Here is a 24,116-nt window from a genome sequence, read left to right as displayed (position 1 = left end):
ATGAGGTATTTATTCCTTTCCTAGAGTGCATTATCATCAGCACTTGCACAACAATATATAATTTAAATCAATAGCAAAATTCTCATTGAAACCTTTGAAAGCAGCTAATTTACTAAAAGCACTCATCTGCAGAAAGAGCTTCTGTTATTTATTAGAATTAATTAAATCCTTCTGTATTATGTTAAAGCACACATCTTGCAAGTCCTCTAAGGCCTGGCTGAAAAGAAAAATAAAGTTTTACAGACCTTATTTTAGCAGAGTTAAATAATGTCAATCAGTCAACAACCTGCTCTGTTAAAACGTTATCATGAAAGGAATATTAGTTTCAAAATATTTCATTTTCAAAGAGTAGAATGTTCTTCTTGATTTGGTAACATTTTAATCTGCTTCCTTGTATTACACATTCCAAAAAGGGAAAACAAAAAAGAAAACCTGCTGTGGTATGACAATTCAAATTTGTTCAGTGAACCAGGAATATTGCTGTCCAATTCTCAGTGTTTAGGAGATGAGCCTGTATTGCAAATGAGGAAATCAGAGTGCTGCTGCTGCTGCTAAATATGTGAAAAATAAGGAAAATGCAGAATAATAGCAATGCACATGTTTGCTTCATGATGTTTTAAGATTAATTTTACCCCCCAAAAAATCCTTCATGTTATTTTAAGATGAATTTTACAAAAAAAACCCCAAAACTTTTGTGGGTTTGAATTTCTAATCCCCTCCTGATATTTCTGCCTTATTGAGTGATTTGGGCCCCATTTGGGAGAGGCAGAGATCTCAGGAACAAGCAGGGAGGGATGGACACAAAATCAAACAAACAGGGTGGATTAGAGGCATCCATGAAGGTCAGAGGAGAACTGGAATCCAAATGCAGCTGAAAGACCTAACTGAGCATGAAAACTGGACATTATCAGCATCCTGGTGAAAACTTCCCTCTGGAGCTGAAATAAAAACTGTTATTTAATATTTGTCTTGCAGTACAGCTCAGCCAAGGTTAGGAAACTATTTTGCTACTTTTGAGTCGGAGCTGTCTCACATCAGTAATGTTTTTCTTCCACCACCTTCCAAGGCCACTTCTGGTGCCCTTGAAGGGTTAGAACTGGCATCACTCTGGGATTTTTTCATGTATTAAGTGTATTTTAACTGTGGCAGAAGCTGTTGAAGCCTCCCAAGCCCCCTGGGCTCATCCACAGAGTGCATGAAGAGTCTTTGCCTCCCTGCTTTTCTAAAGCCCTGCAGAGAGCACAGAGCAGAGCCCTGCCTGTCGCTGCAGCACCCAGGGGTGCAGCCTTTGTGCTGGGATTAGCTGCCACATGCCAGCCCTGCAATCACAGCCAGAGCTCCAGAGCCTCCCACAGCAGCCACAAAGGTCAGGCTCAGCTGCTCTTCCCAATTATTCCCCAGCCTGGACAAGAGCAAACACTGGGACTGCCTGACTCAACACTGAAGGGCAAAATCTGCTCAGCTTCTCTTTTTGGTTTCATCACTGCCATTTGGAAGATTTGGGGTTATTATTTTTTTTCAATATATTTTCTCAAGGCTCACTGTGGTTGTTGAACCACCCAGAGTGGGACAAGCAGACCACAAAGGCAGCTGGACACCCAACCTGAACTTTTAAACCCAAGAGCTGTGAAATGCTAATCCTGGAGCAAGGAAAAATGGATTTGCTCAGGTTTAGGGGGGCAAAATGATCAATCAGCACACAAAGGACTCCTTCCATCACTAATGTGCTTTCGCTGGGAATAATATATGTAAGGAAAAATGGAGTTTTTAACCTTTTCTCCAGAGAACCACTGCTTTTCAGAATTACTCGACAGCAGCGATGGGGATGAAGAGGAAATACTTGTCTGTGGAGAAGATTTAGAGCTTAATCCTTTTGATGGCTTGCCTTACTCCTCCCGTTATTATAGACTGCTGAAAGAGAGAGAAGAGCTTCCAATATGGAAAGAAAAAAGTACTTTCATGGAAAGTTTGCTTCATAATCAAATTGTGATTGTGTCAGGAGATGCTAAGACTGGCAAGAGCACCCAGGTCAGTACAACAGAGTTGGTTGGGGGTTTTAATGCATTTTTAGGACATTTAATTAGGTTTGAATTTCAAAGTCACTATAACTATTGTAATCCATGTATTAAGGCCAGAAAGGGAAAGTGAAATACAGAAGGTGAATAAAGATTAATGCAGTCAAATACAGATTTAAAATATATTAAACATTTTAGTAACTTTCTTCAAGCACTCAAAAAAAATTGCAGCTACTTTGTGTTTTGGTTCTGATTAGAGTTATATCAGGAAAGAAACACAGGGGATTTGTCATAAGATAAAATGAAAAAAAATTCCCAGGGAATGAAGGATTGAAATCTGCACGGCTGCTTCTCAGAGAGAATTAATGATCTTTCCCTCCCTTCAGCCAGGAGCAAATGTTTTCTCCAACAGCACAAAATTACTTTATAAAACTCATGTTAAAAGAACTCACTGAAGCCAAGATCTCAGCTGAATCTAAGTACACAAACATCAGTCAGGACTATGAAATTCTGCTGTAACTATATATAACAAGCCTGGTCTGTTGTCACAATGAGTAGAAAAGAATTTTCAAGTAAATGCTATCAGCCAAAATACTCTTGTTTATGACTGGGAGAAAAAAATTTTCAGGAGAAAAAATTCTGGCAGTTAAAGCTGCAGGATCATCATTGTTGCAGGGCATCTCATATATCCTACAGACTTTAATGCTGGGTACTTCTAGAGATCACATAGTGAACTAGAGACATCACACCTCTCCCTGAAAATTCCTATGTTCCCATAAAAATGATTCACACCTGAAGAATTTTTGGAGTGCCAAGTTTTACCCCTTGTTATTGAACTGTAATTTACACACAAAAAACTTGTGTACTGGTAAACAACAGTTCTTGCTAAGAAATATTAGCTTTTAAATTGTCCTTTAACAAGGCAATTTTTATTGAACCTTTAATAAGATGTAGCACATTGCTGGTTGTTTTTTAAACATTTTTAGAAATGGAGATAACTATACAGAAATAAATTACATGTGGCTGATGCACCTAAGTTTAGATGTTGATTAAATGAAGGATTTGAAACCTAATACATCCATTACAATAAAATGCAATTTTAATTTCTCATAACAACAACACATGGATATTTTCCAGTGTTGATGTTATGCAAATAGATAAATTAGGGAGCTGCTGTGTAAGTTCCTGGAGCAGTTCAGTTTCAGTTATGTGTTCACAGAGTAATTAATCTGAAATGACAGATATTGGCCTGGCATTTCTGAGTTTGAAATCCTGGGATATGTTTTCCATGGGTGTGATGCAGCAGGAGCAGTTTTGCTGCTGAGCCAGCCCCAAAAACAACTGCAGTGACCCCCTGGATCCATCAGCATGTGCTGGTACTGACCCTGCTGCCACCTGCTCCCCTGAGGCCTCTTCTGCCCCTTCTGCAGCAAATTCCAACCAGCCTGAGTCCAGCTGAGCAATTCCCAGATAAACCTTCAAATCCATGCTGAGAATTTAAGAGATTCCCAGTGCTGACACCAGTAATTCCCACGCACAGAGCAGGCGAGCAGCAGGAGCTCAGCTTGATCTCGCTGTTCCACACAGCTGCAAGAATTGTGCTTGTTGGGAATTGCAGTGTGCTATCAGCAGGCCTGGCTCTCACTCCAGCTTTTCACTGCCTGGTTGTTTGGAACTGCAGTGTCACTGGGGGTGAGCCCAGCTCAGTGCAGTGTGTCACTGCTATCACAGTGTCACTGGGAATGAGCCCCAGCTCCCAGTGCCCTGTTTCACTGGTATTACAGAGTCACTGGTATTGCAGTGTCACTGGGAGTGAGCCCAGCTCTCAGTCCATGTTTCACTGGTATTACAGAGTCACTGGGGGTGAGCCCCAGCTCCCAGTGCCCTGTTTCACTGGTATTACAGAGTCACTAGTATTGCAGTGTCACTGGGAGTGAGCCCAGCTCCCAGTGCCCTGTTTCACTGGTATTACAGAGTCACTGGGGGTGAGCCCAGTTCTCTGTGCTGTGTTTCACTGGTATTACAGTGTCACTGGAATTGCAGTGTCACTGCTATCACAGTGTCTCTGGGTGTAAGCCCCAGCTCTCACTGCCATGTTTCACTGGTATTACAGTGTCTCTGGTATTACAGTGTCACTGGGAGTGAACCCAGCTCTCACTGCCCTGTTTCACTGAAATTACAGTGTCTCTGGTATTACAGTGTCTCTGGGTGTAAGCCCCAGCTCTCACCACCCTGTTTCACTGGAATTACAGTGTCTCTGCTATCACAGTGTCTCTGGGTGTAAGCCCCAGCTCTCACCGCCCTGTTTCACTGGTATTACAGTGTCACTGGTATTACAGTGTGTCTGGTATTACCATGTCTCTGGGTGTAAGCCCCAGCTCTCACCGCCCTGTTTCACTAGTATTACAGTGTCACTGGTATTACAGTGTCTCTGGGTGTAAGCCCCAGCTCTCACTGCCATGTTTCAATTACAGTGTCTCTGGTATTACAGTGTCACTGGGAGTGAACCCAGCTCTCACTGCCATGTTTCACTGGGATTGCAGTGTCACTGGTATTACCATGTCTCTGGGTGTAAGCCCCAGCTCTCACTGCCATGTTTCAATTACAGTGTCACTGGTATTACAGTGTCACTGGTATTACAGTGTCACTGGAATTGCAGTGTCACTGCTATCACAGTGTCTCTGGGTGTAAGCCCCAGCTCTCACTGCCCTGTTTCACTGGTATTACAGTGTCTCTGGTATTACAATGTCACTGGGAGTAAGCCCAGCTCTCACTGCCCTGTTTCACTGGTATTACAGTGTCTCTGGTATTACAATGTCACTGGGAGTAAGCCCAGCTCTCACTGCCCTGTTTCACTGGTATTACAGTGTCTCTGGTATTACAATGTCACTGGGAGTAAGCCCAGCTCTCACTGCCCTGTTTCACTGGTATTACAGTGTCACTGGTATTACAGTGTCTCTGGTATTACCGTGTCTCTGGGTGTAAGCCCCAGCTCTCACTGCCCTGTTTCAATTACAGTTCACTGGTATTACAGTGTCTCTGCTATCACAGTGTCTCTGGGTGTAAGCCCCAGCTCTCACTGCCATGTTTCAATTACAGTGTCACTGGTATTACAGTGTCTCTGCTATCACAGTGTCTCTGGGTGTAAGCCCCAGCTCTCACTGCCTGTCCCCTGTCCCTGCAGGTGCCCCAGTGGTGTGCTGAGCACTGCCTGGCCGTGCAGCCCCGCGGGGCCGTGGTGTGCACTCAGGTGCTCCGCCAGGCCGCCGTGGCGCTGGCCCTGCGCGTGGCCGACCAGATGGACGTCAGCCTGGGCCACGAGGTGGGCTACTGCGTGCCCCTGGAGAGCTGCTGCAGCCCTGACACCATCCTCAGGTTGGTGCCTCCGGAGCCCTTTGGGCCGAGGTGTGGCTGGAGAGTTGGCAGCTGACAGCACTGCAGGTCTTGAGAATGAAAATCAAAGCTGCTTTGTAAAGTTGTGTAATGTTTTAAAATCACAGGGTGCAATGAGTTAGAAGGGACCCCACAAGGACTGAGTCCAGCTCCTGTCCCTGCACAGACTCCCCCACAATTCCACCCCGGGTACCCCTGGGAGCTTTGTCCAAGCACCCTCTGAGGGAGAACCTTTCCCTAGAATCCAGCCTAAACCTTCCCTGACACAGCTCCAGCTTCCCTCAGCCCTGGCCACCACAGAGCACAGATCAGTGTCTGCCCCCCTCTTCCCCTCACATGGGAGTTTCAGACTGCAATGAGCTCTCCCCTCTCTTCTCCAGAGATTTTGTGATTAATCAGTAAGGTTGGAAGGAGGCAAATCATAGCAGAGATTTAAGTGGGCAATGTTATCATCCATGCAAATCTTCTTTAAGCACCTCAGTAACTTCTTGTTCTTTTCCTCTACATTTTCTTTTTCTATTTTCCAGTACAGGCGTGTTCATTACAATACAAGAACATGGGATAATCTTTCCAAAAGAAAAGTTAAAATTCAAATGCAATTAAAAAACATGGCTAGAAGAGGGTATATCCAGCAACAAGAGGAAGATAGCATTAAGGGGGATTTTTTGGAAGAAGTGCACTTCATGCAGTAAGTACAGGCAGGTGACAGCAGCAACACAGGGATTCAGCTTTTGAGCCTCCCAGAAAGTTGTGAGAGTTATTTTCTGAGAGTTATTTTCTCTGGTTCCTTAATATGGGAGGCACAAACTATCATGTCTAGACTACAAGCTTTTTTCTCAGCCACTGGTTTGCAGTGGAGAGGAGGATACTCACCATTTCTGAAAATCAATTTCCACCACTCTTCCCCTTGCCTGTCCTTTCTCTTTCTGTGAAGAACTCCTTAAACCTCATCCTGGAGCAGAACTTCCTGCAGCTGCTCCTGTTGAGAGGGAGATGAATCCCTTCTTCTCACACATCAAAACCTGCTTCAAAAATTCCAAGTCCTGCTGAGCAACACAACAAAAATAATATCCTTTAAAGAAACTGTCAGCAGCAGGGATAGAAGTGAGGAAGGCCTTATGGTAGAAGTTAACTGCTCGTCCTGGCTCTGCCTCAAGTGCACCTTCTTTCCCTCACCCAAAAGGATTCATTCCTAGCTCAGGAATTATTTATGGTATGTGATGGAAGATGAACAGATAATTTCAGGGCAGAAATATTTCTGCTTTTGCCTGGAGCATCCTTTCCACCACTGTGTCACTGAGTGTCACTGAATCACATCAGGTTTGTGACTACTTAAGGAAGGACTTAAACATGTAACTGAGACTGTGATATCTCTACAAAACACTCCCTGTTCTTATAAAGAACTAATATATTGAATTAATTTCTTACAATAACAGTCCCAGAAACCTGGTAGATGTAGGAAATTCTAATTCCCCCAAAACGGGCCCCTGGAACTATATCCCTTAGAACAAAGACATTCCTAAGGACAGGGGCCCTCTTCCCTATCTCAGCTCCCGTTATCTTTTAGGATTTCTATTGGTTCTTAAAGTGTTACAATAATTGCTTCTTTTCTTACTTAGAATTTAGAGATAACTGGTTACTTTGAAATGTGTGAATCTTATTGCATAAAAAGTCAATCCTCCATAAACCTATAAATACCCTTTTATTGTTTAATGTAACCGGACTGTTGTTAGCAATTCCCTTCGAAGGTAACAAACTGTCTCCGGAATCATCGCAACATGGTCTCAATATTTCGTCCGTCGCTAGCGAGTAGCTGCAAGTTGCTACTGAAGTTCTGAGCTATCCAGACTCTTAGTAGCTGTTGGAGGAGAGCAAGGCAGCTCTTGCTGGTACCGAAATAATGAGAAAAATGACTAATGTAGATATAGTAGTAGTCATGCTAAGGCTTAGAAAACTGCAGTTTTCAGACAGGCCCTGGAAACCAACATTGTGAAACAATAGTTAAAGGAATTAGTAGAGCATATAGAACATTTAGAACTGTGAAAACAATAGTTAAAGGAATTAGTAGAGCATATAGAACATTTAGAAACTTACAAGATAAGGCTAAAGTATAATAATAAATAAAGGGTTCTGGTGATGGGAAAACATGCAAGGGGGATTAAAGGGGGGTAGCCTATAGTTCTGAGTAGACAAGCATGCAGAATTTATAACTTTTAGGAATGATATCTACAAGATTTATGTATCTGTATTGTCTTGAAGAATGTGTACTTTTGCAAGTAGACCACTTTGTAAAAAGGTATAAAAACCTGACGGAAAAAGGGAACTGCGGGATCCTGACTTTGGACGCTAGTCCGCAGGGCCCTGAATAAAGCACCGCATGAACTAACTCTGTTAGTTTGTGTTCTTTTTGGGGCACCGAGCAGCATTGCTGCCCCCAAACCTCAGCTACAGGTAGAGTGCTGCGTGTCTGTGCCACAGGTACTGCACAGACGAGATGCTGCAGAGGGAGATGATGTCGGCGCCCCTTCTGACCTCTTACGGCGTCATCGTCTTGGACGATGTGCACGAAAGGACCGTGGCCACGGACGCGCTGCTGGGGCTCCTGAAGGCCGTGCTGGCAGCCCGGGCAGAGCTGAGGCTGGTGGTGCTGACGGCGCCGCACATGTGCGGGTCCCTGCAGCGCTTCTGCGGCAGCGCGCCCGTGGTGCGGGCGCGGGGCGGGCACCGCGCCCGGGCCGTGTTCTCCTGCCGCAGCCACCGCCAGCCCTTCCTGGCCGCCATCCGCCTGCTCCTCCAGATCCACCACTCCCGCGAGAAGGGACACGTCGTCGTCTTCCTGGCCTCCGAGCAGGTGAGCCAGCGCTGCTCCCTTCCTGATTCTAATCGGGAAATGGGGGGGTTTGTCTCACCTTGATGCCAGGAGCTGATGTGCCGCCGGGTTTTGTAATTTCAGGGTTTTCCTTCGAAAAAGCGTGGCATAATTAACACTGTGGTTTATGCACATGAAATACCTATAAAACACATAAATATTGTTATAAATATAAAACACATAAATATTTAAGGTTTAAAGGAAGGCCACCATCCTTCTGTGTGATGCAAAAAGTTGTACGAGCAGCACACAGGGGCAGAGGCCACAAGGACAGGGATTTAACACATTCCAGTCTCCATCAACGTCCTACTGCACAGGACTGTTTTTACCTTAAACATCCCAAAAAGATTTTTCCATTTGGTTTCTTCTTGCCAACCATTTGTGAGGACAACAGCACGAAGGAAACGTCACTCCAGAGGTGTGACAGAAAATCCAGGAATCTGCACGGGCTTGGTCATTTTAAATAGTGACACCTTTGAATCTCTGCAGACAGCAGGGATTCCCTAAATTCACTGCACCAGCAGGTCCTTTATAGCTGTCAAAGCAATCTGACAATCAAATAAATATTTCAATATTTATGATTATTATGATTATTTTCCTGATAGTGATCCCAAATCTTCCATTGTGTGTCATTAAATCTGCTTTAGAACAACAAACTCACCAAGAAATAATGACTTTTTAAAGGAAGGATAATTTAGCATAAACTACCCAGGTAGTGTTTGTTGCTTTTCACTGTTAAAAGGGGGATGGATATGAAACACTTTGAATAAAGTGTTAAATCAGTTTTAAGCCTTACAGACACCAATTTTACAAATGATAAAGTAATGAATTCTCTGTGTCAGTCCCCATATTTGCAATAGATAATGCCAAAGAGAAAATACACACTTTCCATTTCAAAAGATGGGGAAGAAAATTTTATTTCTACTTAAAAGGGGGTTTTTTGACAGGTAAACTCCTCACAAAACTAAAATAGGAATTTCTTTCTTGCCAAGAAGAGATCCCTCATTTTTCTCTCAAACAATGAACAGAACACTTGTTATGAACCAGAACATGCCATGAATTTTGTTTAACTGTGATTTAAAGTTTCATATTGGTAATGGTTCACTCTTCCCAAGCACTCAACTGTCTTTTAAACTAAACAAAAACATGAATTAACCAAGAACATCAGGATTTATGAGCTGCCCTGCTGCCAGCCTTGCTATTAGATGTCACTCTTGTATCTTTATTACAATTTTTATAGAGCACTTTCAACCTATAACTACTGGAAATGTGGTGTCACTCTCAAAGAGAAACTCAGTCTGGCTTTTCAATTTTGCAAAACGTTTGCTAATAAAAATGCTTTTAAAAAAATTCCCTTTCAGACTGAGCCAGCCCATGAATTATTTTTGTGTGCCTTTCAAAAAATCGTGCAGAACATAAATGGTTTCTTGTTAACCCCCCTGCTCAAGAATAAAACACTAAAACAACAAAAAGCTTTTACAATTCATATCCAGCCTCTGGATTTGTAAACTATTTTAAAGGTGATGTTCCATCAACAAAAGTTAGGGACATTTTTTTGACCTTATTAAATCTTTATAGAGTTTATTAACCATTAGGGCAAAAATTCCAATCTTTATAATACTTATATCTCCTGAAATATAATAATTAAGGGAAAGTAGGGAGGTTTCTGCATATTTTGATCATTTAAGGTGTTGTAATTGGACTAAGAATGTAATAATTTCATGAGCAAAAAACTGTATTTCTCTTGATTACAGGAAATTGAAAAAGCTTATCACATGATCAGACAGGAACAGCCCAGTTTAAACCCTGACCTTGGAGAGCTCATCCCCATCCCTTTATACCCCACAAAACAAGAGCTGACTCCCAGATTAACTCCAGATAAGCAGAAATGCTGCAAGAAGGACAGGAGGAAAGTGCTGCTCACCACCAGCTCTGGAGAGCCTCTGATCTGGACTAAAAATGTGACTTTTGTCATCGATGTGGGTGTGGAGAGAAGAAAGGTCAGTGAAGGGAAGCAGAAGCACTTTGTCAAAAATAAACTCTGCAAAAGGGTTTTTCAGGGCAGGGGAAAGGGAATTGTGTAGGTCAGATTAATGCAAATAGTCCCTACAGGATCATGTTTTTCTCTTCTTTCATAGCACAGGTTCTATGATACTTTTACCATCCAAATTAATAGAATTTAAATTATTTTCATGGACATCTCATGTGAAAACCAAGCAAGAAACCACAATTACTTCCCACATTTATTCAGAAATTGGATTTTTTAAGTTTCTAAAGCCAGATAAATGCTTGCAGTTGAAACTGCCACTGATTTGGGCACCAAGCCAATGACAGAATGTTTGCAGAATACATCTCACCTGAGTTCTGGCCTATCAGTCATAAATCTCTCCTCAGTATTTTATACATAAAGCAAAATGCAATCACTTCTTAGGCACCTATTGGCATATCTGCTGGTTTAGGAGCTAATTCTCATCCCTGATTTAATGATTTATTAATTGCTCACACTGGGAATCTCTATTTTTTTCAAGCTGCTTGTGCTCCCCCTGGACATGTGCTCCCATCCAAGTACCCCCAAATGCTGCCATTTATCTAATTGATACTTAACCTTTTCCAGTTCTTTCTAAGTTTGGCCTCATTTCTTGTTTTCCACCCTGGGAAGGATTAGTGCAGCTGCAAAAAAAAAAATAAAAAAATAAAAAAAAAATCAATCTCATTTGTTTTATTTCTACAAAACTGATGTCCTAAGAGATGAGTAAGAGCTGCACCCCTACTGGTTTTGTAGCTGTCCTGGTTAAAATAAAAAGTCCAGTAACAGGCAAAAGAAACAATATAATACATTTCCCTTCTATAATACAAAGTGGAATAACCAAAATTGCAGTTAAGTGTTCCTAAAATTTTGGAGCAGGGGTCATTAATCCTGATTGGCCTTGCAAGTAGTTCAGGGAAAAGCCTGTGAACCACCAGTACCTTTCATTTTCAGTGCAAAAATCTGTCATTTTAAAAGGTCTTTAACTGGGAATTAGAAACTAACTCAGTCTCAAGGCAAGCTAAAAGAAAGTTACAGTTTCATGGGAGGAAGAGCCTAAAAGCAGTTTTCAATTAGACCATGTTTATTTCTTAAACTTATTCCTACAACTGGAGTTTTCTTGGATGCAGAAATGAATTTCACTCCCATGGTAACCTGAAGCCCAAAGTACAATGCAACAAATGAAACATTTTGTGAATTTAAAGCACAAAGCAATGGGAACAAAACAGATCCAACAGTCCTGATATCTACCAAACCTCCTCTAGCAGAGATGCAACTTTTAGCTTTAATTCAATGATTTTGTTTAGTCCTGTGATATTCCTCCCTCACCAGTTCAAATTCCCATTCAGCCTCTGTGGCTCAAAGTCAGCTGAGCACAGAGGGAACAGGAAAAGTTCAGTGCAGAGCAAAATCCCACCTGAGCCTTGCAGCTGGGATGTACCAGCAATTCACCTGCAGGAAAAGGATTCTGTGCCCTGCACTGAAGAATATTTTATCTTTTTTTTTTTTTTTACTTCAAGCACATAGGTCAGATGACAGGAGTAGAGTCCTGCCTTATCCAGGCAGTTTTAGGTCTTGCTGGACACTACAGGCTTGTGGCCAGAGCAGTGAGTCAATCAGCTCCTCAGCTCAATAAAAATAAAGCATAATTAGGAAAAATATAAAACATGGCACCATGTATCTCTAACCCAGCCCTCATCTCCTGTAATTTCAGTATTTAGACAAAAATCTGGAGTTAGGGAACAAAATGCTATCAGAAAATGTTGGGATTCTGTCACTTGAAGAAATAAATAATATTTTTTATGTTTTTCTTGATGATACATTTTCTGCTTTAGTAAGGTACATTTCTTCTGGAAAAAAAAAAGAAAAAGACATTCATCTCAGAGCACACTTAGAGTGAGTGCAAAACATCTGTCAGTTTGTCAGGATGCTGAGTGCTCTCCTTTACAAGATGCTGAAACAAAAAGAAATGAGAACTGTTTAACTACCCTTTCTGTAAAATGACCTAGAGAGAAATTCAGTACAGACCATTCATATTTTTTCAGCCCTTGTGTACTTATCTGATGTTTGATATCTCTTTCATTTAAAGGTGTACAATCCTAGAATCAGAGCAGACTCTGTTCTAACCCAGCCTATCAGCCAAAGTCAAGCAGAGGTGCATAAACAAATTCTGGGCATGTCTCCATCAGGTAGAAATATTAGCTCAAAATTTAAATCCATTAGCTCAAATTATTAATACAATCAATGTGGCAACATGAGGAGGAAGCATTTTAAAAAAGGTAATTTTCCTGAATTCTCTTCCAGGGAAAATCTTCTGCTTGTATCCTGAAGAATTTGTATACAAGGAAATGAAGCCACAAATCCCAGCTAAAGTTCAGGAATCCAAGCTCACCAGCTTGGTCCTGTTCCTGAAGAGGATGGACATAGCAGGCTTTGCACACTGTGACTTCATCAGCAGCCCAGGTAGGGGGATCCACCAATTTTTCATATTTTAATTATTATTTTAGAAGTTATTTCCATGTTAATTTTGTCCTGTCACTCACAGGATTGTTTTTTATTTAAGGACTTGCAATAATGTCACCCTGCTTTTCCCACTTACCTGCTATAGCAGTTCTCAGCTCAATAGCACTTAGAAAAAAGACCATAAAGTATCTGAATGGAATTGGAATGCTAAAAAAGAAAATCAATAATCTAAGTATCTTCTCATCTAGGTTACATATTATTTTCCTGCAACCCACAAAGAAAATGTGTGCCCTGTTGTACAAGGCATTGTACAGATATCCAACAGAATATATTCATTTAATCAAAAGTTTACAAGCCAAATAAACCACTGTTGTTACCTGGGGGATGTGTGTGCAGGAAATGAGCTTCCTCCTTATCCTCCAGCATCTCCCACCTCAAATTTACAATGGGCTGCTCCTTAAAGACAATATTCCTTATAAAAGAAACCCAAATACTCTTTCAATACTAGGCAGGGAAGAAACTGAATTTTGAGGTCAGAGTGTGAAGGAATTCACCTTCTTTTCCCCCCTGACTTCATAATTTAGGGCCTTTTTTTTTCTATAGAAGAATATTTTCCTCTGTTCTGGCTTATCACAAAACTCAAGTGTTTCTGCAGATTCTGCTGTTGCCTTGAAACCCATTAAAGTGAGGGAAATAGCCCTGGTTTCATTGGTTTGGGGATTGCTGGCTTCATTCACTATAATCTTCCAGTGCAGAAGAATTCTTATATTATCCTGCCTTTCCTCATGCACATACACAGAATTGGAATGATCTCTTCTATGTGTTGTTCACTGTAATTAATCAGTAATAAAGTGTTAATTCTCACTGTTGGATGTTGCAATAGATGGTTCAGTGGAATTTTTAAGAAAAATTTATTCTGTTTTTCCCTTGTGTGCTTGTTTAGCAGAAACATGCCTAAAAGAAATTGGAAAAAACATGGCCAGTCTGATGGCAATTAATTCAAAACCAATGAGAATTGGAGTATTTTGGCCTTGTGACTGTCATCTCCTGTGCTGAATCCATGAAATCTGCATGGAAAATGCTTATGGAATACAGTTTGCTCCCACTCAAATTGAAAATGTATTTTACTATTTAAAAATATATGCTAAAACATAATAGTGTTTTTCCTGGATACGAAGGAAGTTGGTCTTGAACTGTAGAAGGAATTAGTAAAATTATATGAGGGAAAGTATTTGGCAATTTTGGATTTAAAGGCACAATGGGGACAACATTCAGAGAGAATGAAATGCTAGAGGCACATTAGGTTTTACAGATACAGGAATTCTAAGTTTTGGCTGTGTTTTTGGATAATGGAGCTGAAGAAAGCATTGTCTTGATGTGTAAAAAATTGTAAAGGCATTTGATGAGTGAATGAGTTGGCTTTACTTGGATGGACATTAAATATGACAAAGCTTTTGCTGACTAGATCAAGAGTGTCAGGTGCAGGTATTGAATAGTTTTAGGAATTAGTGAACAGTGGGAGGAATGTTGGACAAACTGCTTGAACAAAGGAAAAACCCCACAAACACTGCAGGGGTGCTCTGACAGGAGAGGAGAAAGTCTGCACAATTTCCTTGTCTGCTTCCTGCTTTACACAATTCAACATCTGAGACAGAGCTTTAATGATCCAGCACAGCTCTTCCTTTATCCAGGATACATCACACCTTGGCTTGCTTTCCACTTTGGAGCAGACAGGGAACTTTTTTCCTCCCAGCACTTGGATGGATCCCAACACAATCCTCCAGAGAGGAGTGGAAATCTCCCACAGACAGAACACAGAGTTTAAAGTGCCTGCTGTGAAATTCTCTAAAAGAAAGTGAAACACCAAAGGGAGAAATTTGTCAGGGAAGTCAGTTCTTGTCTTAGACCACTCACAGAGCTCAAAACACATCAGGCTTTCAAGCACACAAACCAAGAAAGGTTTGGGCAGGGAGGGACCTTAAAGATCATCCAGTTCCAAGCCCCTGCCATGGTTTGAGTGTCCCATGGCTCTTCACCTCCTTGGAGCTGAGTTCCCTTTGAGCAAAAGGAGTAAAAACATTGCAGCACCTCCTGTGTGCCACAGCCTTTCCTCTGCACAGTTTCTGTGCAACAAACATTCTCACCTTGTCCTTGCAGTTGAAACAGAGGGAGGCTTCAGGGGTTTTATGTGAATTTCTCCTGAACAAAATTGAGTTTTCACTGAGATGACAGAGTAAGACACAGGCATGAACTGGTGAACAAACAGATCAGGAGGACACTGAAATTCATAGCAAGAAGTACTTCTCAATCTGTTTCCTGCACATGGAGAACATGCAGCAGATAAGAAACAAAAATTACATCAGTAAAACATTTTATTTCTGCTCAGCAGCAATGTGCACAAGGGATTTTTTTTTTTCTGCTGCTCTTTGAGGAGAAATAAAAGCCTGGATTAAGTCTGACTCATTACTGCATTATGAAAGCAACAAACATGTCAGGCTTACAGCTGCTGCATTTAATTCATGCCATAATTGAGAGGAGCAAATGCAGCAGAGCTTGTTCCCCTTCCTGGAATTCATGAGCCAGAGGAAAAGGAATCTGGCACTGCAGCTCCAAAGTGCATTGGGGGATCCCTGTGCCCCTAGAGCAGGGATGTATTTACATTTTGATCAGTTAATCAGACACATCTTTCCTGGGTTTTATAATGAGACAAAAAAATTCCAGTCCCATAGATAGCAGCAACATTGAGTACTTTTGTAAATCACTGGAAAATCCTTATTTAAACTAAGCAAATCATTATAAAGATGAAGCCATGTAAAACTGCTCTGCAGAATCAAGGGGAAAGCATTTGGAGATTCTGCATCTGTTCAGAATTTCCTAAACAATTTTCAGATTAAAGGATGTGTCGATGATCATGACCATGACAGTTGAGGGCTATGGTTTTACAACTCCCTGGAGAATATACTTCTAGAAAATCCAGAATAACAAGAGTTGTATAAATTTATATAATTTCAAATTGTTTCAGAGAAATAGATTATTGGCATATTTTCAGTGGAAACTCTCAAAGACAGAAACTCAATGCACCATGTAAGGTCTGCTCAACAGAGATCACTTCAGGGCAGATTTATTATCTTAAATTTACTTGTTAATTCTTTGATGCTTTAAATTCTGGATTTCATCAATTAAATGATGTGTGCAGACATTATTCAGTATATTCTGTCAGGACAAGACAGGTCAGGCCCAGGCAGAAAAGCACAGCAGTGACCATCACAGACTGGAGGAGTGATAAGGCAGCATGAGGGGAATGGAAAAACTGCAAAGTATGAGTTTGAGAAAGTAATTTTTAATTATCAAAATAATAGTTATAGAACTGGTTTTGCTTCAGAGCAAAACAGACCCATATGAGTCAAGATTCATAAGGTACAGGGGGGAAAAGAGAATCAGGAGGAAACCTGCACAGAGAAACTTGTGCTTGCAGAAGAAAAATCTTTGCATAATTTGAGGAAAACTTGGCATAGACTCCTCCATCTTTGCTGTCCAAGGAGCAATGCTGGAAACCAGGAACAGCAAACACCATTCCCAGGACTGCTCTCCCTGCAGTAGTTACTTTGGCAGTTCTTTCTGCTGTTCAGCCCAACAGAACCTGCAAAACCTGTGGTGTGCCAGGCAGAGAATCAGCTCTTCAAAGACAACATCCCTTCACCTGACATTCATGGCAGCTCTAACTTTTAAGTTATTCCTATGGAAGGAAAATATCTATCAAAAAACAGGTATTTTACATATTCAGCATTTGCAGAGTAGGAGGCCAGACCACAGAAGCTGTGGATCTCCCAGAGAAGCACAAGAGAGTTTTAAATGGACTATTAAAAATCACAAAATTTAAGTTTCATTCCTATCTCTAATATCCACTCATTACAGAACTTTGACCAAACCCCTAAATTACTTGCTTCCTAATGCAAGAATAATTCTTTTGAATTTATTTGCTCCCACCTTGAGCATTTGCATTTCAGCCACATGGGATGTTGTACTGAAGATTACAGGTGTGCTTGCCTTTAGAGACAGAATTTACTCTGTTCACACTGAAGTTCCAAAAATATGAAACCAAGAATATAATTTTAAGTAGCTTGAAACTCTCAGATAAACGATTCCAGTTCTAACAATAACATTAAGTTACATATTTGCTTTACTAAGCCTAAGAAGGATCAAAAGCAGAACCTGTATTTACATAAAACTGGTCAGATTTCCTGAAATGAGTCCAGAGCAACCCAGTCTTGAGCAGCCAAAGAACACAGAACAAGGAAAGAAAATACAGGATTAGGAAATACCTCCCAAAATTCCAGGGATGTGACAGTTTCTTGTTGAAAGCACAGGACACATCTTGAGAGGTTGTTTGAACTTTGGTCCTGTGAAAGCAGCAGTGGAGTCACAAATCCTCATGATTCACACCTCAAGGCAGCAGTGGCTGATGCTGGCAAGAAACCCTAAAAAGCCCTATTCTGGTTTTTTATTTTTGCTTTTTTACTGTTCCTTCACCTGCTCTAATCCACCTTTACTGTCTTTTCCTTTCTGGAGCAATAAAACTCCAGGAATCTTTTTTTTTTTTTTTTTTCCAGAACACTCATAGGAAGACAGGGAAGTAATTTGTGCTTATAAATCTCAAGACAACTAACTCTAGGGCATAAAAATGCAAATTACTGATGCTATCAGGGGGTTGAAATTGGCTGCCATATAACCATGTATTTTGTGAGCTCTAGCACAAACTACTTTGTTGACTTCTGGAAAATAGCTTTGTATGATCTCCAAGTAATTACTACACATCTGAATGATCCTTTTATTCTCCCTGTATTTTCAATCACTGATTTTTATTTCCTGTCACTGACTCATATTCATCATCAGCTGCTACTTCTCATTTCTTTGAAACTCCTCAGTATTTCCTTCTCAGATGCTTCAACTTTTGCAAGGGCTCATCATTTATACTACTAAACCCCACATTTCTTATAATAAATGCCCCCTCTAGATAGAATTGTACAGGCAGAGGAAAACACTCTGAGACTGAAATGAAACAGGTCCTGAGTATTAAAAGGAATTTACAGGTTCCCGAGAGAATTTGTCTGAAAATGGGGTGTTTTAAACTTAACTGAAGTCACATTAGGAGATTTAGATGCTGGAGAAATCCTGGAAAAGCTCATGTAAGGGGGATTAGTAAATCATTTTTCCCCTTCAGACATAACAGACATAGCAGAAGTGTTTGCTTCCCATTTTACTTTTTCCTTGACTGTCAGTAGTTAATTACAGAGAGATGGCAATAAACAGTTCACTGCCAATGAAGGCAAAACCTGATCTCAAGATTTTCTTGCAGAATGTCTGGGAAATTGTGGCTAAATGTGACCTAGCAGCTAGTTAGAGCCTTGCTTTGCTTTTAGTCTTGGTGATGCCATACACATCCCCACTCTTAATGGAAGTAAGAAATTATTTCTAGTCATCTACTGATGAAGATCCAAGTGCAAATACACCCCCTGCCTGTGTGGGCAGCTGTGCTTGTGGTCTGGTTATTTATTTAGGGATTTTTTTCCCATTAATAAACAGACTGACAGCAGCCCACAGAAGCTGATAAATGGCAGTGCAGCTTCCCAGGGCTGGGGATGAGGCCAAGCCTTGCTGCAGTGGAATTTCTGCCACCAGCTTCAAGGGGACTGGAATTTAACTTGTTACCCATAAAACTGAGAAAATAAAACCAGATCCTTAGACTGGAGTCAGGAGAAAGTTGCTGCAGTGCTTGGAGAGCAGTTGTGAATATAAATGAACTGGTACCCATGAAAGATATTGATCATTTAATATAACCTGGAATAGAAATCTACCCTGGAAAAGAGCTGGGAGGAAAGAACCTTAAAGAACCTTCACACTCCAGGAGTTCCCAAATTTCCACCTGTGCCTTTCATGCTCTGGCAACAATTTTTTGGAGTGTAGGCCTGACAACTTCAACTTGAGTTTCCCCCTCTCAACCCCCAGAACTGGAGCTACATAAAGCTCTTCTCTGCTTGTTTGACCTGCTTTTTGACCTGCTTTCATCACCACCAGATTTCCTACAGACCTGCTCAAGTTCTAATATTAAGTATTGATTTGCTTAATCCTGTCCTCTCAGGATATTTCCCTATATTCCCTCATTATTTTTGCTGCCTCTCTGTTCTCACATCTGCCTATGAAGATTGTAAGGAAGTGATAACCCACACTAAGAGAAAACTGAACATTGAATTTTGTAGAGAGATAAAGTACAGCCAATTTTTCTTTTTTTTTTTTTTTTTAACAGGGAGACATTTTCTTTTACTACATTCCCATCTTTCTTCTGGTATCATAAGAAACTATTTTTAAAAAGTATAATTAAAAAGGCAACCAAGAGAATTCCAAATACCTGCAAGAATAACAGTTATAACTTCTGCAAATATCAGAGTATCTCATCTGGTTAAAAAATATCTTTCCTAGACCTGTATCTCAGCATCCCTCAAATGTGATGACCCCTCTTAAAAAAGAATGAACACAAAAAACCTACCTGAAAACTGCCAATAATGGAAGCAGTTTTGACAGAGTCTAGGGGCTAACACACTGTTGAGGATTGTGTCCTCAAAATCCACTATTGAGGATTTTGTCTGGGACAAAAACTGTTCTGACATAAAAAGTATCAACAAAGTGATTTGCAGCTCTATGATTGTTACCTCTTATTTCCTTCCTCCAGAATTTTCTCAGCCTTTCATTCATCCATTACTTTTTGTTCTTAATCACTGTCAAATAAAAGCAGTATCATTTCTCCACAGCTGAAATATTATAATGAGAATTCAGACATTCATTCCTGTGTAGCCACTCTCAAGACCTGGAATTCTCTTCCCTTTTCCTTAGCTCCTGAAAGCCTGATGCAGGCTTTGGAAGATCTGGATTATCTGGCAGCACTGGATAACAATGGAAACCTCTCTGAATTTGGGATTATTATGTCAGAATTCCCCCTGGATCCTCAGCTGTCCAAGTCACTGCTGGCTTCGTGTGAATTTGAGTGTGTGGATGAGATGCTCACCATTGCAGCCATGGTCACAGGTACTCCTGCATCAGCTTCCACTGCAGGCCTTGTGCACCTGCCCAATCCAGACTCTCTCCAAGTCTCTCCAAAAAAGCAAATTTTTGTTATTATCATCCTACTTATTTCAAGTAAATTAATGTTATTTGGCTGTTCAAGTCTTAACTGTAAGGGTAAAATGAAAGCTAAGTAAAGAATTCCCACAGAGAATTCAGTTTCCAGGCTTCAGCTGCCCATTGGCTCCCTCCCTTTTGTCAGAAACATCCCTGAAAAATGAAACTTTCTTATTTTAATCTACATTTGTTACAGATCAGATTCTTTACCTACAAAGAATTACTTTGTGATCTTGTCTCTCTACTTCAAGTGTTTTATAAAGCTGACATGACCTTGGAGTCTTGGGCAGCAAGCACATGAACCACAGGATATCAAGCTGCGTGAGTTGTTCTTCTTGTAGGACAACTTTTCATGCCCAAACTGGGTTGATTTTTAACTTGTGATAGTCTTTTTTAAGTACATATAACAAATGTAAATGATTGAACATAGGCACAATTCAGTTTTAGAAAAGCTCAACCATCTCAAAGGACACAAAAGTAAAATGCCCTGGAAAACACAAATTTTAATGGGAGGCAAATTAAGGCATTAAATCAATAGATGTCTTTCTATAATAAAGAAACCATTTGGATTCTGGCTAAATTAGGTTGTGGCATTATGAAGCTTTTTTAGCATCAGCCTGGGAGAAAGCTGCTCTTTGGTGTTTGCAGCACACATTAACTAAACCAGACTGGAGGGACCCAAAAATAAACCCTTAGTGAACGCAGCAGGTTCAGTTCTTCAGCACTGATCCAATACTGGGCATTAAAGGCAGCTGGGGAAGGAAAAACCCCAAAATGCCAGTGGGGTTTTGTGCATGCACCTCTGTTTTCACCACTTGTTTTTTTTTCCTCAGCTCCCAGCTGCTTCCTGCAGGCCCCTCCTGGCACAGAGGAGATCGCCCGGAGCCGCTGGCGCCGCCTCTCCCACCCTGCAGGAGATCACTGCACCCTCATCAACGTCTTCAACGCCTTCAGGGCAGCCACTGCCACCCCCACACAGCCAGGCAAGTGTGCCCCAGCCAAAACCAGGCACTCTGGGGCCAGGCTGGAAACAACAGACCCAAAAATCTGGTGATTCCCTCTAGAAACCTATGGGAGTAGCTATTGCTGATGAATATTAATTTAATAATTAACTAAAAACGTCCTAGGACAGCATCTCTTACCCAACAGGGATCCATAACCACTGTTCCAACTGTCCTCTGAAGTGACACTGTGCAAAACCAGTGCTCCTGGAGAAGCACAAAATCCAAGTTTAGGATGAATAAAAGCTGGTCAGGAGGGCCTCTATTCCCCCAACAGTTCTGGTGGGGTTTCGATAGCTGTGAATTGAAAGAATTTAAGGGAAAATGGAAAGTAGTAAAGTACACATTTGCAGGAACAGAAATAAAAGCCAGGAGAGTGCAGAGCAGCAGAAGCTCTTCACTGCATTTTCCTGTGCTCAAGCATCCTGCTCTGGTTCATTTAGCCCAGCCCAGTGCTCAGACAGCAGAGGGATAAATTTGCACACACTGAGTAAAAACTCTAGACAGGAAAGCAGGATTGTTTCCTGTTCAGTCATGTGGAATGCTGAAGGCAGCTCCAGTAGAATCAGTCCTTTACCAGAATGCAGGATCAGCACCAGCACTACAGGTGTGATTTCAGCTGTGTCCTGGCCTAAATCCACAAGGCCTGAAAAACAGAATTGCTACTCATTCTCTGGGAGGCTTTACTTATAACAGAGCAAAGAAGGGATTTGATTCAGGAGGAAATAGCTGCAATTCTGTAAAACTAAGTGAGGATATCAAGTATTGCCCACTTTGTGAGCTCAGCCCAAACTGTCTGTATGGCTCATTACCAGAATTTTGGACATAATTTGCTGCAGTGCAAGAGCATTTAATTCCCAGAGCAGCACCTCTGTGGATTGCACACACCAGTGAGATTCTGCTTTAAGCAAAAACATTGTTTTTCCCCCCACAGACCTCAGCACTGAGAAATGGTGCCGTGATTATTTCCTGAGCTTCTCTGCTCTGAGCATGGCTGGGATGATCAGAGCTGAGCTGGTGGAGATTATGAAGCGCATTGAACTCCCCATTTCAGAACCAGACTTTGGATCAGAAGAAAATCTACTGAACATTAAGAAAGCTCTTTTATCTGGTTACTTCATGCATGTAAGGAAAAACACTGTGGTTTCATCTTCCTGCACTGTTAAATTATGTAGAATGCTTTCAGAAAACTTAAGTTCATTAGTGAAATGTCTTGATCACCAGAAAGGATAAAAGTCTTTTTTTTCCCAGTGTATCAAACACTCCTGCCCATTTCAGCCTTTTCTCTGGGGTTCATCTCTCACTGCATGGAGTTCACACTCTCCACAGCAATAAGAAAACTGCCAATAGGCCTTTCACTCAAAGAACTCTTTCACCTAAAAAAAACCCTCTTAAACTTGCAATATTCTCTCAGGAATTACTTCCTTTTTGAAGGTGAAAATTGCCTGGAAATAGAGAAATGACTTGCATAACAGACAGCTTGCCTCATCTCAGGAAGGCACTCCAACTGTAATTGTAAATGTAAACTAGATTGGTTTATTGCCACTCCAGTCCCCAGGCTTTCCTTCACATCCCTGTGCTCCCTCTCAACACAAAAATGACCTTTCCCACGTGCAAGTTTCATGGCCTGACACATTGTATTTCAGTCCACGAAAAGTGTATAAGCTAAAGAATACATGTTTATGTTTTCACAGACCCTTCAAAGCTAAACTCAGATACTTTTGTACTTATTTGTTACAGCTTTCTGTAAAATACACAGATCAACATTTTCTTTAAGTGTCATTCCATGGTATCCAATCTCAAACTTAACCACACAAACTTGGGAAGAGATTCCAGTTGAAAGTATCTGAAGGAAAGTTTAATTTCTGTTTTAAATCTAATAGGCACTGATCAATTAAATAATTGATAACTCTCCACATTTTTTTTTTAGATTGCTCGGGATGTGGATGGCTCAGGGAACTACCTGATGTTAACACACAAACAAGTGGCCCAGCTCCATCCCTTCTCATCCTACTACAACACCAGGAGGATCCCAGAGTGGGTTTTATTCCATGAGTTCAGCATCTCAGAGGGCAATTCCATCAGAGTTGTCTCTGAGATCTCCCCCCACCTGTAAGTGAACTGTGATGCATCTGCTCCTTCACTCCTAAATCCACAAAATCATCACTTTGGGAGGTTAAAAAAAAATAAAAAGGGAAGATCTGTGATCTCAGGCCTTCACTATTCTCAATAATTGCCTCTGTAATTGTAATCAGTTGGAAAAGCCTACATAATGAGCTGCAAGTTTCTTCTAAAGTAAAATATATAGGAAAAAAATTCAAACAGAGTAAACAGAAGAGTGTACTCACACATGAATCCAGCTGGAAAGGTCTTTGTTCCCTGAAAACCTATTTTCCAGCAAATTCCTTGCTTAACATGTTTTCTGTACCCAGGCAGCTGAATCATACAGTGTTTATGGATTCAGGGAGAGACCAGAATCTTCCTTCTGCAAAAATCTCTTTACACAAAGAATATACATTTCACTCTCCCATCTTTTCTATTTCCCATGTTTATAGGAGAGCTTTTTTCATTGTGTTATTGAACCAATCTGCTCTAAAGCAGGGAAATTCCTTTCTAATCTGCATTACTGGGAACTGCATTGCCCCTCAAGTGCAGGCTGAGGATTTTCAGTGCAGGCTACTGAAAGCACAAACTCCTACTACATCTTGCAGAGAATCTTGGATTCTTGCAGAGTTTTGGGTTAAAATATTAACTTTGTAGCTTCTTTTAGATATGCCTGGAAATAATTACACAAATATTTCAAAATTCAGTTAAAAATTAATAATGTTTTGTGTGATTTCCTCCCCAGATTTGCAGAGCTGGTACCTCAGTATTATTTCAGCAATCTTCCTCCAAGTGAAAGCAAGGATATTTTGCAGGAAGTGATCAATCACCTGGCACCTGTTTCAGCCACAAAGGAGGAACAGAAAACTGCCAGTGACAGCAAAGAAAATGAGGAATTTCCCCCAACTCCCACTGAGCAGAGATGTGTTATACAGTGAATTTAGACTGAACCATCACATACTGGACAACAATAAATAAAAGCAATATATCCAAAATACATCCCCACCCTAACCCATGTAATTATTTCAAATTTTTGACATAAATGTATTTAACAGATGAAGCTAAGAAAAAGC

At 40.9% G+C, this 24,116-nt stretch overlaps 1 protein-coding gene across 1 annotated transcript; it reads left to right on the top strand.

Annotated features, from left to right (window-relative positions):
• The first annotated feature begins 1,213 nt into the window (after window positions 1-1,213).
• Window positions 1,214-24,112, top strand: DHX32 (DEAH-box helicase 32 (putative)). The gene is made up of 11 exons (XM_056495048.1): window positions 1,214-2,028; window positions 5,200-5,390; window positions 7,887-8,259; window positions 10,032-10,277; window positions 12,393-12,492; window positions 12,608-12,766; window positions 19,655-19,846; window positions 20,773-20,926; window positions 21,882-22,065; window positions 22,871-23,052; window positions 23,789-24,112. Exons 1-11 carry the CDS (start codon window positions 1,759-1,761, stop codon window positions 23,979-23,981), a joined length of 2,244 nt encoding a protein of 747 aa, XP_056351023.1. The 5' UTR covers window positions 1,214-1,758; the 3' UTR covers window positions 23,982-24,112.
• Window positions 24,113-24,116: the final 4 nt, after the last annotated feature.

The sequence above is a fragment of the Oenanthe melanoleuca genome, chromosome 6, assembly GCF_029582105.1.
Source record: "Oenanthe melanoleuca isolate GR-GAL-2019-014 chromosome 6, OMel1.0, whole genome shotgun sequence".
Lineage (NCBI taxonomy): Eukaryota > Metazoa > Chordata > Aves > Passeriformes > Muscicapidae > Oenanthe > Oenanthe melanoleuca.
This window is presented reverse-complemented; position numbering and strand designations above follow the sequence as displayed.